This window comes from Carassius gibelio, chromosome A7 (genome assembly GCF_023724105.1).
Source record: "Carassius gibelio isolate Cgi1373 ecotype wild population from Czech Republic chromosome A7, carGib1.2-hapl.c, whole genome shotgun sequence".
In the NCBI taxonomy this organism is placed as follows: Eukaryota; Metazoa; Chordata; class Actinopteri; order Cypriniformes; family Cyprinidae; genus Carassius; species Carassius gibelio.
In genome coordinates this window covers 11,670,387-11,683,621 of record NC_068377.1, presented here as the reverse complement: position 1 = coordinate 11,683,621, position 13,235 = coordinate 11,670,387, and the positions used below count along the sequence as shown (strand labels likewise).

General features: G+C 38.1%; 1 protein-coding gene across 4 annotated transcripts in view; it reads right to left on the bottom strand.

Annotated features, from left to right (window-relative positions):
* The window catches only part of trmt44 (tRNA methyltransferase 44 homolog), an 81,201-nt gene that overhangs the window by 54,023 nt on the left and 13,943 nt on the right, over window positions 1–13,235 (bottom strand). For 3 of the 4 annotated variants that reach the window (XM_052603175.1, XM_052603176.1, XM_052603178.1), the window contains exon 3: window positions 9,039–9,258. In XM_052603175.1, the coding sequence (XP_052459135.1) occupies window positions 9,039–9,258 (220 nt within the window). Of the gene's footprint in view, window positions 1–9,038; window positions 9,314–13,235 lie in introns of all 4 variants that reach the window. The other variant, XM_052603177.1, reaches the window with a different exon arrangement.

The window sequence follows — 13,235 nt, the reverse complement described above, 5'->3', positions numbered from 1 at the left end:
TAATTTGTGTAAATTAATATAAAAAAAGTTGCAGCACATGCAATATAGTTACAGCAGAAATTGTGTACCATAAGCATTAATATTTCTATTAGAATAATAAGCAGCACATAAATTAAGACCTTTATATATTTAAAATAAAGCCTGATAAAATAATTTGCAGTTTCTTTTGTTTTTTTTAATAGTTTTTTCTTGGTATTGATAGTAATACATTCTAATCATAATTTTACATGCAGATTAATGTATGTATAGACATGTAGTGTGTGTGTGTGTGTGTGTGTGTGTGTGTGCGCGCTCATGAATAGTGGGCCGGTATGGATGAAGTCCAGGGCTGATTTTTCGTCCCAGTCCAGCCCTGTCCCCAGCCAGCTGTTTTTTCGTTGTTTTTGTGTATTTTATATATATATATATATATATATATATATATATATATATATATATATATATATATATATATATATATATAAATAATAATAAACCGCTGTGACTCAAGCACTGACGGACCAAAGAGCGCGCATTTCGACTTTTGCAGTAAAAACGTCTAAAAAAAAATATAAATTCTCAGAAAATGCATTTAATACCAATATATTGAAACGTCTGTTACATATGTGCATGTCGTTGATAGCCCTGAAGACACCTAGCAATGATATACCTTTAGTGGTAGTATACCTTTAGTTGAGTCTTCGTAGCGCGCTAAGAGACAATGTTATCCAGAAACGCAGCCCAGGTATGATGCGTTTCATGTGTAATGGAGATTCCATTGCAACAAAATATTTGAAGATCAAGCTATTAAAATCTGTATTATGTATATGCACAGATAATATAACAATAGGCTATATTAGTCAATATATTTTTTTAGGTTAAGCAGTGATTGGATAAAGTTTTTTATTTAACATTTTTAATTTAAGGCCCACCCACAATTGGTCTGGCCCATACAAAACTGGAATCTTGGCGCCGTGCCTGGGCCTCACTGAGCTGTGCGTAACGCCCACAGATTTGAAGTGAACAAGACAGAGGCTGTCCTGTACTGTATGAAATGGTCAACTCTGTGGCGATGCATGTGCAAAACAGAATTAACTAATCATAAAGTCAATCAGGATACATAACACAGCCTACTAAAGGCCTACACTAACACCCTCCCAAGAATCCCCCCGCCCCCCCACAATTTAGTTCCCACATCCCTGAGGCTTATGGATATAATTCAAACTAAATTATTGTATTTTATAAACTTAGAAAACAGTGAAAATAAGTATATGTATTAAAAGAGCTGTCATGACATGGGCAATTAAACTTCAACATTTTTGTTTTTAATCTTAAATTATACTAACGATTAGATACTTAAAGGATAAGTGTAACAGACTTTCATTCTTAGACAGTTGCACTTCTTGCTAGCGACATTACTTGCAGTCTTGTATTTATTTTTATTTTATTCTATTTATTGATGACTTTGTTTGAATCTCTCAACATTTTACAATGGTAGCCATGTGGTGAATACAAAAATAAGAAAGAAACTAAATTACAAGTCACTTGCAATCAACACTTGCAGTCTCCGCTACATGTCACGTTGCAATCAACACAAACCCCGCATGTTGCCAATGGAGACAAGAAGCTGTGGCAGTGATTAAATGATTAAAATTTAAATTAATACTAAAATGTACAGGGTCCTGCAAGAAAAAGACAAGACCCACAAAAACAACCCCAGCAGTATATGAATGCAATGCACAATCCCCTTTCTCCTACCCCTCCATTTTGCGCTTTCAGTTGAAGGGTAGGGGTGTCTGGATTCTCTTTTTATTTGAAGGGTAGGGAAAGGTCAGACAGCCCTTCAAACAGAAGATTTTTCAGGACCATGCTTCAAACGAAGGGGTATGAATTATCTCTGCAAAATGGCTGCCTGAGCGAACAAAAAGACACAAATGTAAGCATTTTTGTCATTAATAAAGATTTTTACAAAAAAGTTTTCATTTGTTTTATGCTACATTCAATCGTGAGTTCATATAAACGGTCAGGTTACTCAAAGAAATGTTTGCATTAATATGGTGTAATGTATTAAAGGTCCCGTTCTTCGTGATCCCATGTTTTAAACTTTAGTTAGTGTGTAATGTTGTTGTTAGAGTATAAATAATATCTGTAAAATTCTATAGCTTTAAAGTTCAATGCCAAGCAAGATAGTTTAACAATTCGCCTACATTGAACGACCAGTTTGGACTACATCCCTCTACTTCCTGCAGTAATGACGTCACTAAAACCATTTTTTGACTAACCTCGGCCCACAGGAATACACAAAAAAGGGGGTGTGGTCTTGTGCTCGCATGGAGGAGGAAGAGTTGCGTTTAAAGAGTGTGTTTGTCGCAATGTCATTGAAACGCTGTTATTTTCATCTTGAAATCCAATCACCTTTGTTTGGGCTTCCCAGGGACACTGTACTTAGAGTTAAGCATAAATTGTAACCATTGATCTCTGTTCCCAAAAATTATAATCCACATGTAAAACTATGTGCAGCACATTTTGCTGAGGACAGCTTCCTCAATCTCAATCAGTTTAATGCCAGATTCGCACAAAGATTATTCTTGAAAGATGGAGCAGTTCCCTCTTTATCTGGATAAGACGTTGTTTATGGACCACAACTGTTAAGTGTATTTTATTATTTAAGTTGGTGCGTTTAACAGTTTCTATAACTTATTACACAACGGGCAACGCTGTTTAGCTTTGTTGACTAGATGGTAGGGCTGTGCAAAAAAATCAAATGCGATTTTCATGCGCATCTCATCAGTAAAAGGCATTCTATGATTAGAGGCACATCTCGAGCATGTGAATTCAGATCAGGATTGCCAGGTTTTCAAAACAAATCCTGCCCACTTGCTTCTCAAAACTTGTCCGAAACTAGCCCAACCACTTTTTATGAGGGCAACGTGCACTCAACTGGTGTCGAATCACAACACAGGAACCGCTGGCACAATCAGAAATCATTACGTATTTCTGAAGGAGGGACTTTATAGAACAAGTAAGTAGGGCTGCACGATATTGGGAAAAAATGACATTGCGATATTTAATTTTTATGCGATATATTGCGATATTTTATCTTACAAACAAATGGGGTGAGCACACTTACATTCTCATTTTAAATTATTTAAACGTCGACACCATCGTGTCAATTGATTAATATGCGCGAGGGAGAGAGAGCAAGACAGCACTCGTGTTGTTTGAAAACGGCTCGCTCTCTCTCGGTCTCTCTCAATTCAATTCATATTGCTTTATTGGCATTAGGGATGCACCGAAATTTCGGCCACCGAAAATTTTCGGCCGAAAATGGCCTATTCGGTTTTTGGCCGATAGACTTTTATCACCGAAACAACACGGCCGAAATGCTGTGATGACGCAAACAGAAACCGCGACCTGCACGTGCACCTGCAAAGCGCAGACCAGGAGCTCCACGCGACATTCACTTAACACCAGTGAGAACATTCTCTCTCTTCGTATTCCTTTATTCGCAGCACTAAAACGTCTCCTAACAAAGAAATTAAGACGGACCACGAAGTAAAAACAAAGAAAAGTACAGTCTTATAGAGTCTGTTAGCACACGTCTCACTGAGATCTTTTCGGATCCTCTGCGCTTCATCGCGAATGTGCTTGATCCGCGTTATAAAGACCATTACTTAGATGCGGAAATAAGGCAGCGCGCACGAGAAATGATCCAGGCCGCGCTGTATGCGGAGAACCCGCGTGGAGACGGAGAAGCGCCAAGCGCAGAAAAAAAGACTGGTCTCTGCACCAGATGAGTGGCATGCACCATCGTTGTCTGATATGGTCAGTGGAATTCTGCAAGAAAGTGCCTCAAATAATAATAATACGTTGGCTATTTTGATCTTAGGCTACTATATATAATATACACACACACACACACACAAACATATATACATACATAATATCAGATTGTAGCCATATTTATGCTAGATTTTCTGCTAGATTTCTGCTTTAATTTGATAAAAAATTTTATTTATGCCCTGGCCCTATTTAAATACACTCTCTCAAATATTTCTCAAATGTCAGGCAGATGACAAGCTCAACTGCTCAACAGCTAGATGGTTATCTGTCTGAAGTCCCCATCCCAGAAGTGATAACAGTCTTGCCTACTGGAGAAGTGATGCACTTTCTAGTCCTACATAGAAAAATTTCAAATGCACTTCACCTAAATGCACTTTGTTTTTATGAGAGAACTGTTCATTTTAAAACCTTTCTGCAGGCCAGTAGGCCTGTACATTATTATTAAATATACACATGAGTGGGATACATTTTTAGTTTGAATTTTATTTTATACTGTGTATTGTTGCAATGTGCTTAATATTTGCATCATTTGTAATTATGTATTTGCATTGCATTTTTATGTTTGTTTTTTTAAATAAGTTGTGTAATTGTAATTATCTTTGAAACTTTAATATTAATTTATGCAATTGCAATGTCTTAATTTTAGTAAAGTTAGTACACGGACATAGCAATAAATGCAATGGTACTAATAATTGGCATAATTTCTTTCGGTGTTTCGGTTTCGGTTTTCGGCCTTGGTTTTCTCTTTTTCGGTTTTCGGTTTCGGCCAAGAATTTTCATTTCGGTGCATCCCTAATTGGCATGACATACAAAAGGTACATATTGCCAAAGCATTGTACATATCAGAATAGAAACAAAACTAAAATACATATATATTCATAAGAGAAAAAAAAGAAAAAATAATTACATGCAAAATAAATCCATATACATTTCTATAAACATTGATGGTACTTCTAATGTACTCTCTCTCGGTCTCTCTCACACGCACTCTCTCTCTAGCAGCAGCGCTCCAGCCCAGCACCGCGTCAGGCACGGTTCTGGTGTGTAAAGACACAGAAAATGCGAGGCAGCCACCACGCTTCTGGGACGCTTCAGACAAGCGACGCTCACGCCACGCAGCCAGTGTGCCACCGGCCTCTGTCTCTCTCGCACACGCTCTTTCTCTCTGTCTCTGTCTCTCTCTCTCTCTCTCTCTCTCTGTGTCTGTCTCACGCGCACGCGCTCTCTCTCTCTCTCGCTGTCTGTCTGTCTCTCTCTGTCTGTCTGTCTGTCTGTCTCTCTCTCTCTCTCTCTCTCTCTCTCCGTCTCTGCTCTGTCTGTCTCTCTCTCTCTCTCTTTCTCCCTCTCTCGCTGTCTCTCTCGCGCTCCCTCTCGCTCCCTCTCACTCTCTCTCGCTCCCTCTCGCTCTGCCCTGTTAACCTTGCATGTGGTTTTCAGTCCTGTCAATGATAAACTTTCACTCTATGATGGTTTAGCTGTGCAATTAATCCGCGAATCACATTCATCAAGGGCCGGGGAGCATGAATAATGGATCAACTATGACAGCCTACATCGCACATCCTGCGATGTGACTATCGTGGATTCGTACATCGCGATATCGATGCTTAAACGACACATCGTGCAGCCCTACAAGGAAGACATCAGGCCGTTTTTATGACTGTGAACACACAATATACAGATAAGTGAATTGTGTGAAAAATACTGTGTTTTTTTAAACGCAAAACATGAATACGTTATATTGCACACTGTAAACACAGAGCTTCAAAAAAACACGAAACATTAAGTTCAATTAAAAGTTCAATTAAAATTAAAACATCAAATTTGATATATAGTTATTATTTAATGTACTAAATGGCAAGCAAATGGCTATGAACACAATACACATTTTCACTTGTCCTCACATACAGCAAAACACTTAATGTGGCATACTAACGGACTAAGATGACAAAGACAATTCTTTGTGTTTTGAAATCTCACAACAGATATGTTATTGCCTCTTGCCCTTTACAGGCCTGGCATTGGCATTGGACAGTTTACTTATGTTAGTCTACCAAGGTTCAATCAAAATGTAGCAAACCTTTAATGACACTTTTCTGAATGTGTGTTTGGATTATACAAATAAATTCTACAAGAGGAAAGAAGGGTGAGCCGTACTGTGTCCCCCCACTCTGATGGAAACTGGCAATCACAGCCTGGAAATGGGAGACGCACCAGATTGCAATCTCCTCCTCATCGAAAAGAGATAAATGTACCTTGCCAAAAGACACTCCTTGGACTGAGTCTGAGTCCTGAGAGAGAAGAGGCAATAACAGCTACACTGGTTCTGAGTCAGAGTCCCATCATGGAGAGACACCAACAGAACAAGTTCGGAGTCTCTGACACATCCAGGAGTCACTAACACATCAACAAATGTTCTGTGTCTCCGGCTTCTGAAGGTATTCCTGCAACAGATCAACTTCCGTTGTGAGTCTGAGTCCTGTCAAGGAAAGGACTGCTACAGATCACCAACATTCTGAACTTCAGGCCTGTAAAGGGCAAGAGGCAATAACATATCTGTTGTGAGATTTCAAAACACTGCAGTTTAGTGATATCCGGTTCACGAACCTATCACTATATAACCGGATCTTCTTGAACCAGTTCACCAAATCGAACTGAATCGTTTGAAACGGTTTGCATCTCCAATAAGCATTAATCCACAAATGACTAAAGCAGTTAACTTTTTTTAACGTGGCTGACAATTCCTCCCGGATATAAACCAATATCCCGGAGTAATTCATGTACTCAAACAGTACACTGATTGAACTGCTGTGAAGAGAGAACTGAAGATGAACACCGAGCCAAGCCAGATAACGAACGAAAGATGGACTCGTTCTCGATTCAAGAACCGGTTGCATCGGTCTTCGGATCACCAGAAACCGGTTGAAGAAAACGGTTTACCGGTTCTTTTGCACTCGACGTAATGACATCTTTTGCGATGATTGCCCATGATTCAAGGATTCGGTTTACCTGGGCTCATAACATTAGCACAGAATCAGTTCAGAATCAATCAAAAAAAAAAAAAAAAAAAAAAAAAAAAAACTGTTTCGTTCAGATGCTCTGTGCGTCATTCTGCTTCACGCTGAAATCAAACAACACAGGCGCAGTATCATCAGCTCCTCGGTTCTCGAATCGGACACGTCTGACAGAAGCTGTTCTTGACTCGAGAACGACTCAATCTTTTGTTCGTTATCTGGCTCGGCGTTCATCTTCAGTTCTCTCTTCACAGCAGTTCAGTCAGTGTACTGTTTAAGTAAATGAATTACTCCGGGATATTAGTTTGTTTTAACTCAGAGGGAGTGTCGGCCACATTAAAAATAAAAGTTAACAGCTTAAGTCATTTGTGGATTAATGCTTATTGGAGACGCAAACAGTTTTAAACTATTCAGTTAGATTTGGTGAACTGGTTCAAGAAGATTTCGGTTACATCAAATGATTCGTTCGCAAACCGGATATCACTAAACTGCAGTGTTTTGAAATCTCACAACAGACCCGGAAGAGAAGACAATGCTGGATAAAGTTGTAGTTTTTGCTATTTGTGGACCAAAATGTATTTTCGATGCTTCAAAATATTCTAACTGACCCTCTGAGGTCACATGGCCTACTTTGATGATGTTTTTCTTACCTTTCTGGACATGGACAGTATACTGTGCACACAGTTTCAATGGAGGGACTGAGATCTCTCGGACTAAATCTAAAATATCTTAAACTGTGTTCCGAAGATTAACGGAGTGCGTTATTAATGACATAATTTTGATTATTGGGTGAACTAACCCTTTAAGTGACACGTGATCCAAATCTCATAGCTTCGCGAGTACCCATTACTACACTATTTCGCCTCCTTAGGTTGGCGAAAGCGAATATCACTACAAATGCATTCGGTAATTTTAAAAGAATCAACTCAACAAGCAAGCAGACGAGCCCAGAACCCAGAGCTCACTTGTTTTGAGGTATTGGAGGAAAATACAACAAATTCATTATCAATAAACTATGTATATATAATTTTACATTTTAATAGTATCTTAATAAATTAAGCCATGTCAACTGTTTGTTTATCGACAGGAGGAAAACGCTTAGCAAGTAATTGCGGGTGTTCCGATCAGGATCAGAAAGCAGTATCTGCCGATCCATTTAATTCCCGTGTCAACTGCAGCTCGCATCTCACTTATTTGAAGCCATTTGCTTTTTGAGAACGAGCGTAGATTCGCTCATGCCGTTTGTGAAATGATGTCTCACAGAAACTTGTTAAAAATAACATTATCAGTTATTTAATGAAGAAATATGAATTGTACCTCACCTAAAGCATTATAATTATTTCACCAGTGCTGGACAGAGACTGCAACACTGCCGCTGCATGCGAGCCAAACCTCCTACGGCATCAGCTTAACATCGTTTTTATGAGATCAGACTTTTTAAGAGAGGTTTTGATTGGTAGCCGATCAATTGGAGCACCCCTAGAAGAGATTTTGCAGATGTGTATATTCTGATGTTCTGGCCACAGACTTGCAGATCTCATCTTTTTCTTGCAGAGCCCTGTAAGTTATTGTACTAATTTCATTTTAATTGTTTAATCACCACAAAAGCTTCTTGTCTTCATTAGCAACACGCACGATTTGTGTCCACTGCAAGTGACATCGCAGGTGGCGGAGAGTGCAAGTGACACTGTAATTTAGTTTCTTTTTTTCTTGACTTCATCATCTGCTACTGTAAAACGTTAAGAGATTCAAACAAAAAGTAAAAAAAGACTGCAAGTGACGTTGCTAGTGGAAGCGCAAGTGTATTAGTAGCCAGACCCTCTTGTTTTTTTGATAGCACCACATAGAGTTCAATTCACATTTCAAACAAGTGGCTTATTTACGGTTACAGTTTTGATATTAGGAAGTATTTCAACAATCTTCTTACAAAATTATACACATCACAGGTAAGAATCATGCAGAGAGGTCAAAAGATGACTGATGAGTCTTCCAGATGATTGATTTTGATATACCCTTTACTAACTTTGTTCAAAAGTTCTTTGTAATAATTTATTAGTCAAGACAGAAAACTAATGAAGACAGACTGGGAGCTCCATGCAAAAATAAATTTGACCTGCCTACCGGGAAAAGTCTTGGCTTTCCCTAAGGCACAGTCGAGATTAAACAAACCAAAAAATAAATAAATAAATAAATAAATGTCCTCACCTTTACTAATGCTTTGTATTTTTCTTTCAGCTGGTGGTAGAGGATACCATATTTCTCCACAGGTATGAGCGAAAGGGTACTTTTAAACTCACTGGTCTTGCTCTCCAGAGCCCAGCGTGATAGTTTAGGCAAGAGTTTAGTATAGAGCCAGGAGAGTTTAGGGTAAGCTACTCCATCACTCCACCAGTGCTCAGGTGTCAGAGCGTGAAGAGAAAACATCCTGTAAATGTGACCCGGCAAAATAAGTCACTGACATTTCCACATTCCAGAACAATCTACAATAAAAGTATAAACACAATTCCATTATAAATTATAATTAAGCATTTTAATTATTCACATTGTCATACACAATCAAGAGAATGCTTTCACACTGAGCAAATGTAGCAAAACTATTTAATTAAAAAATATATATATTTTAGTAAACTTAAAATCTTTGCATGGTGGGGGAGCTGCCATGGAGACCTGCCACTAGACCAGTTACCACTAGAGGCAGTTGCCACTCAACCGGTCACTGCAAAAATAGATAAATATAACTAGACTGTCTGCTTGCTAATGTGAATCAATCACAGTCTAAACACATGAGATGTTGTGGGAGGTGAAAATCATTTAGTTAATGCTGAATAATGTCCTATAGTACATACCATTTAGCTCCCACTGGAAACAGTGGATATAGTCATTTTATTTAGGGTAAAAATGATGCAATTATTTATTATGTAAGGTACTAAAGAATAGACAGAAACCAGGGCCTATACAATGAAGCCGATTTAACTGGCTAGCCAGGGGCCCGTTTTTCGTACGTGGGTTATTAAATCCATGATGAAATGTCACATTCAAGATAATATCATGCTAATCAGGATCTGATTCATTCAGTTCTTCGAACATTCCTGCTGTTGATGATTAGTATGGCTTTATTAAGTTTTCAGAGATAATTGTGCATTCATGGGTTGGTTTAAATGGGGTTATGTATCGATACTCGAAATCATGATCAGCAATGCAGCGACTGGCCGACGGCTAGACAGCAACGTAATGACATCATATAATTAAAAAAAAGACACCTGATGAAAAACTTGACAAATATCTGGACTTTTAGAAGGAAACAGCCTAGCAAACATAACTACATATATGTTATTTGTAAAGGCTTTACATTTTCATTTCAATGTAGTAATTAGCAGTTCATTTAATTTTACATTTCAACAGATTTGTTACGTGACAGCATTAATGCTCTCAAGATCATAAGGGTCAAGATCATGTTATCTGCATCTCCTGTGCTCCATCAAGCAACTCCCATAATAGCTGTCATCACTCAAATTAATGCACAACTCTACATTATCTTTATAGCATGTGTGTAAGACTAATACAATTATGAAGTAATTATTTTGACATATATATATTTCAGTGTCTATAGTATTAAAGACTACACAAAATTATCATCTATAAATTATTATAATTTTTTTATTATTGTCCCTAGATCAGTAGGATACTCAGCAGGTTTAATGTTACGGACCTGTTGCTAGGACATCTGGGATGAGAACCAATTAATCCAAGATCAAGCCAAATCGTCAAAAATCTAATCCAAACGGAGTTAGCGACGTATGAAGAACTGAACACAGTAAATTTCAAGTCAAGTCAACTTTATTTTTATAGTGCTTTAAACAATATTGATTGTGCCAAAGCAGCTTTACAGTGTCAGAAAAGAGAACATGTATATAAAAAAAAAATAACTATTCCAAAATGTTCTTACTCTTTTCATTCATGGCTCCATACAATGGCTGGAAGTTGCCTCACTTTCAGTACCCCGGAGACTCCACAGGGTTGAAACCATAGACTGTATAAAAACATTGATGTAATGTCCGTGATGTCAACCGTAGACTCCTGAAGTATGTTTTTGAACCCTAAAGTGTACAGAGCGGGCCGTCGCCATCTTTGCAGCGCGTCACCGCGTGAGTCTTCCGGACAACCAAAATGGGCAAAAAGGTTGGAGCTACTTGCTGAAGCCATGCCCAACCTAGCACAATGGCAGTGTGAGCAGCGGCAATCCACCGGTCACTCAAGTGACCATGCCTTTAATTATGCAGAACTTTAAGTCTAAATATAATTTAAACGGATGAGTTATAAAAAAAATAATAATAATAATAATTCACCCCCCACACAGTTGTCATGAAGGACAAAATTAGCCATTTAGACCGAAATCTTTTTTTTGTACCGGGCTGTAAACATGTTTTTTTTCTGCTGTAAAGTTGGGCATTTTAACATCTACAGGACTGACTCCCTTTTGCAGCCAGCCTCAAGGGGCGAGTGGATGAATTGCAGTTTTAGTCACTTCCTTATTGGCCTCATGAGAGAGAACAGGAGGTCAGCGCTCGGTTGAAACCAGCAAGTCCCACAATGATAGCAGGGTCCTGCTGGCAGCTATAAGTGGGCTTTCACATGAGTTAAGTAAGTTCTCTGCCAATTTCTCCCAGGAGTTTAGATCTTTCAACGAATGATTTCAGTCTTTGGAGGAAAGGCTAACTCATAGCGACTCTGTTTTTTATTTTGTCTGTATAATAAATAAAAAAAACTTGGGAAAAAAAAAATTCATAAAAGAGAAAACATTGTCTGCACTTTCCCCTTTTTACACATTTCAACGTAGCCACCGCCCACTCCCCACCCTAAGAACCCCCCCAGGAGGATTAGAAACTATCAACAGTCTTTGTATACAATTATACTAAAGATGCACATAGTAAAAATAAATAAATAAATATATAAATAAATATATAAAATACATACATACATACATACAGATATGCATCCAAAACAGTGCACACATATACTGGATCAAAAATCGTTTCAATGTTTACATATCCATGATTTATAAAATTAGTCAGAATCTAGAGAGGACATAGCTTCATAAAGATTTAGAATAGTGTCCCAAATTTTATAAAATTTATCCATTGAGCCCCGAGTAGAATATTTCTATTTTTTTTAAGTGAAAGGAATGACATCAGATCCTTTAGCCAAGAGGTATTTGAGGGAGGGGCTGGACACTTCCAATGCAACAAGATGCACCTTCTAGCTATCAGAGAGGCAAAGGCAATAACCTCTGCTTTCTGCCTTGTGATAGAAGACAAGTGAGAAACACAGAAGATGGCAACTATGGGACATGGAGATAAAGAAACATGCAGAGCCCTAGACATGAAGTCAAAAAAAGATGCCCAAGATGAGGCCAATTTTGGGCAGCTAAAGAACGTATGAGTGTGATCAGCGGGAGAGAAGGAGCATCTGGTACAGGAGTCTTTTGTTTGTTGAAACAATTTATGAAGTCTAGCTTTGGTCAAATGTATTCGATGCAAGACTTTTAGCTGAATGAGACTTAGCCGAGCAGATACAGTGGTAGAGTTAACTCTAGCAAGAGCCTCAGACCATAGCTCTTGCGATAACTGGATTTGCAATTCATTCTCCCAAGTTATCTTCAAGCAGTAGATAATATGTACTAGACTAACATAGCATGAATAGAGTATATACGACTACCACCTGTAGAAGTTGACAATTTCTCAAGCAGAGATTTTTCAGGTTAATAGAGGGAAACTGGGGAGGGTGGTTTTGACAAAATTACGGAGTTGAAAATACCTGAATAAACCTGTAGGGTGCAAGTTAAATTTGGAAGTAAGATTGGTAAATGTTGCGAAAGAATTATCAATAAATAAATCTGAAAAACAAAATGTGCCCTTATCGCGCCATCTTTTAAAGGTGTGAACAATACCTGGGTGCAAAAACAAATGATGATTGCAAATAGGACTTGAGATGGATAGTGACTCTAAATGAAAATGTTGTCGAAATTGTTTCCAAATTTTTGATGTCGATAACACAATGGGATTTTTAGTATAACTAGAGGGACGCAGAGACAAAGGAGCAAAAACCAGTGCAGGGAAGGAAGAAGAAAGGCAAGTAGCAGCTTCTAGAGTGCACCAGTTGACCTCCGACGCATAACACCATAAGACAATCTTAGAAATATTAACGGACCAGCAATAAAAATTAAAATTAGGCAGGGCTAGACCTTTGTCACATTTGTTTAGTTGACGGATAGATCTATTAACCTTAGGATTCTTACCTGCCCAAATGAATGAAGATAGAATTTCATCTAAGCATTTAAAAAAAGATTTGGGTAGAAAAAAAGGGAGATACTAAAAAAGAAATAAAAGTCGTGGCAAAACATTC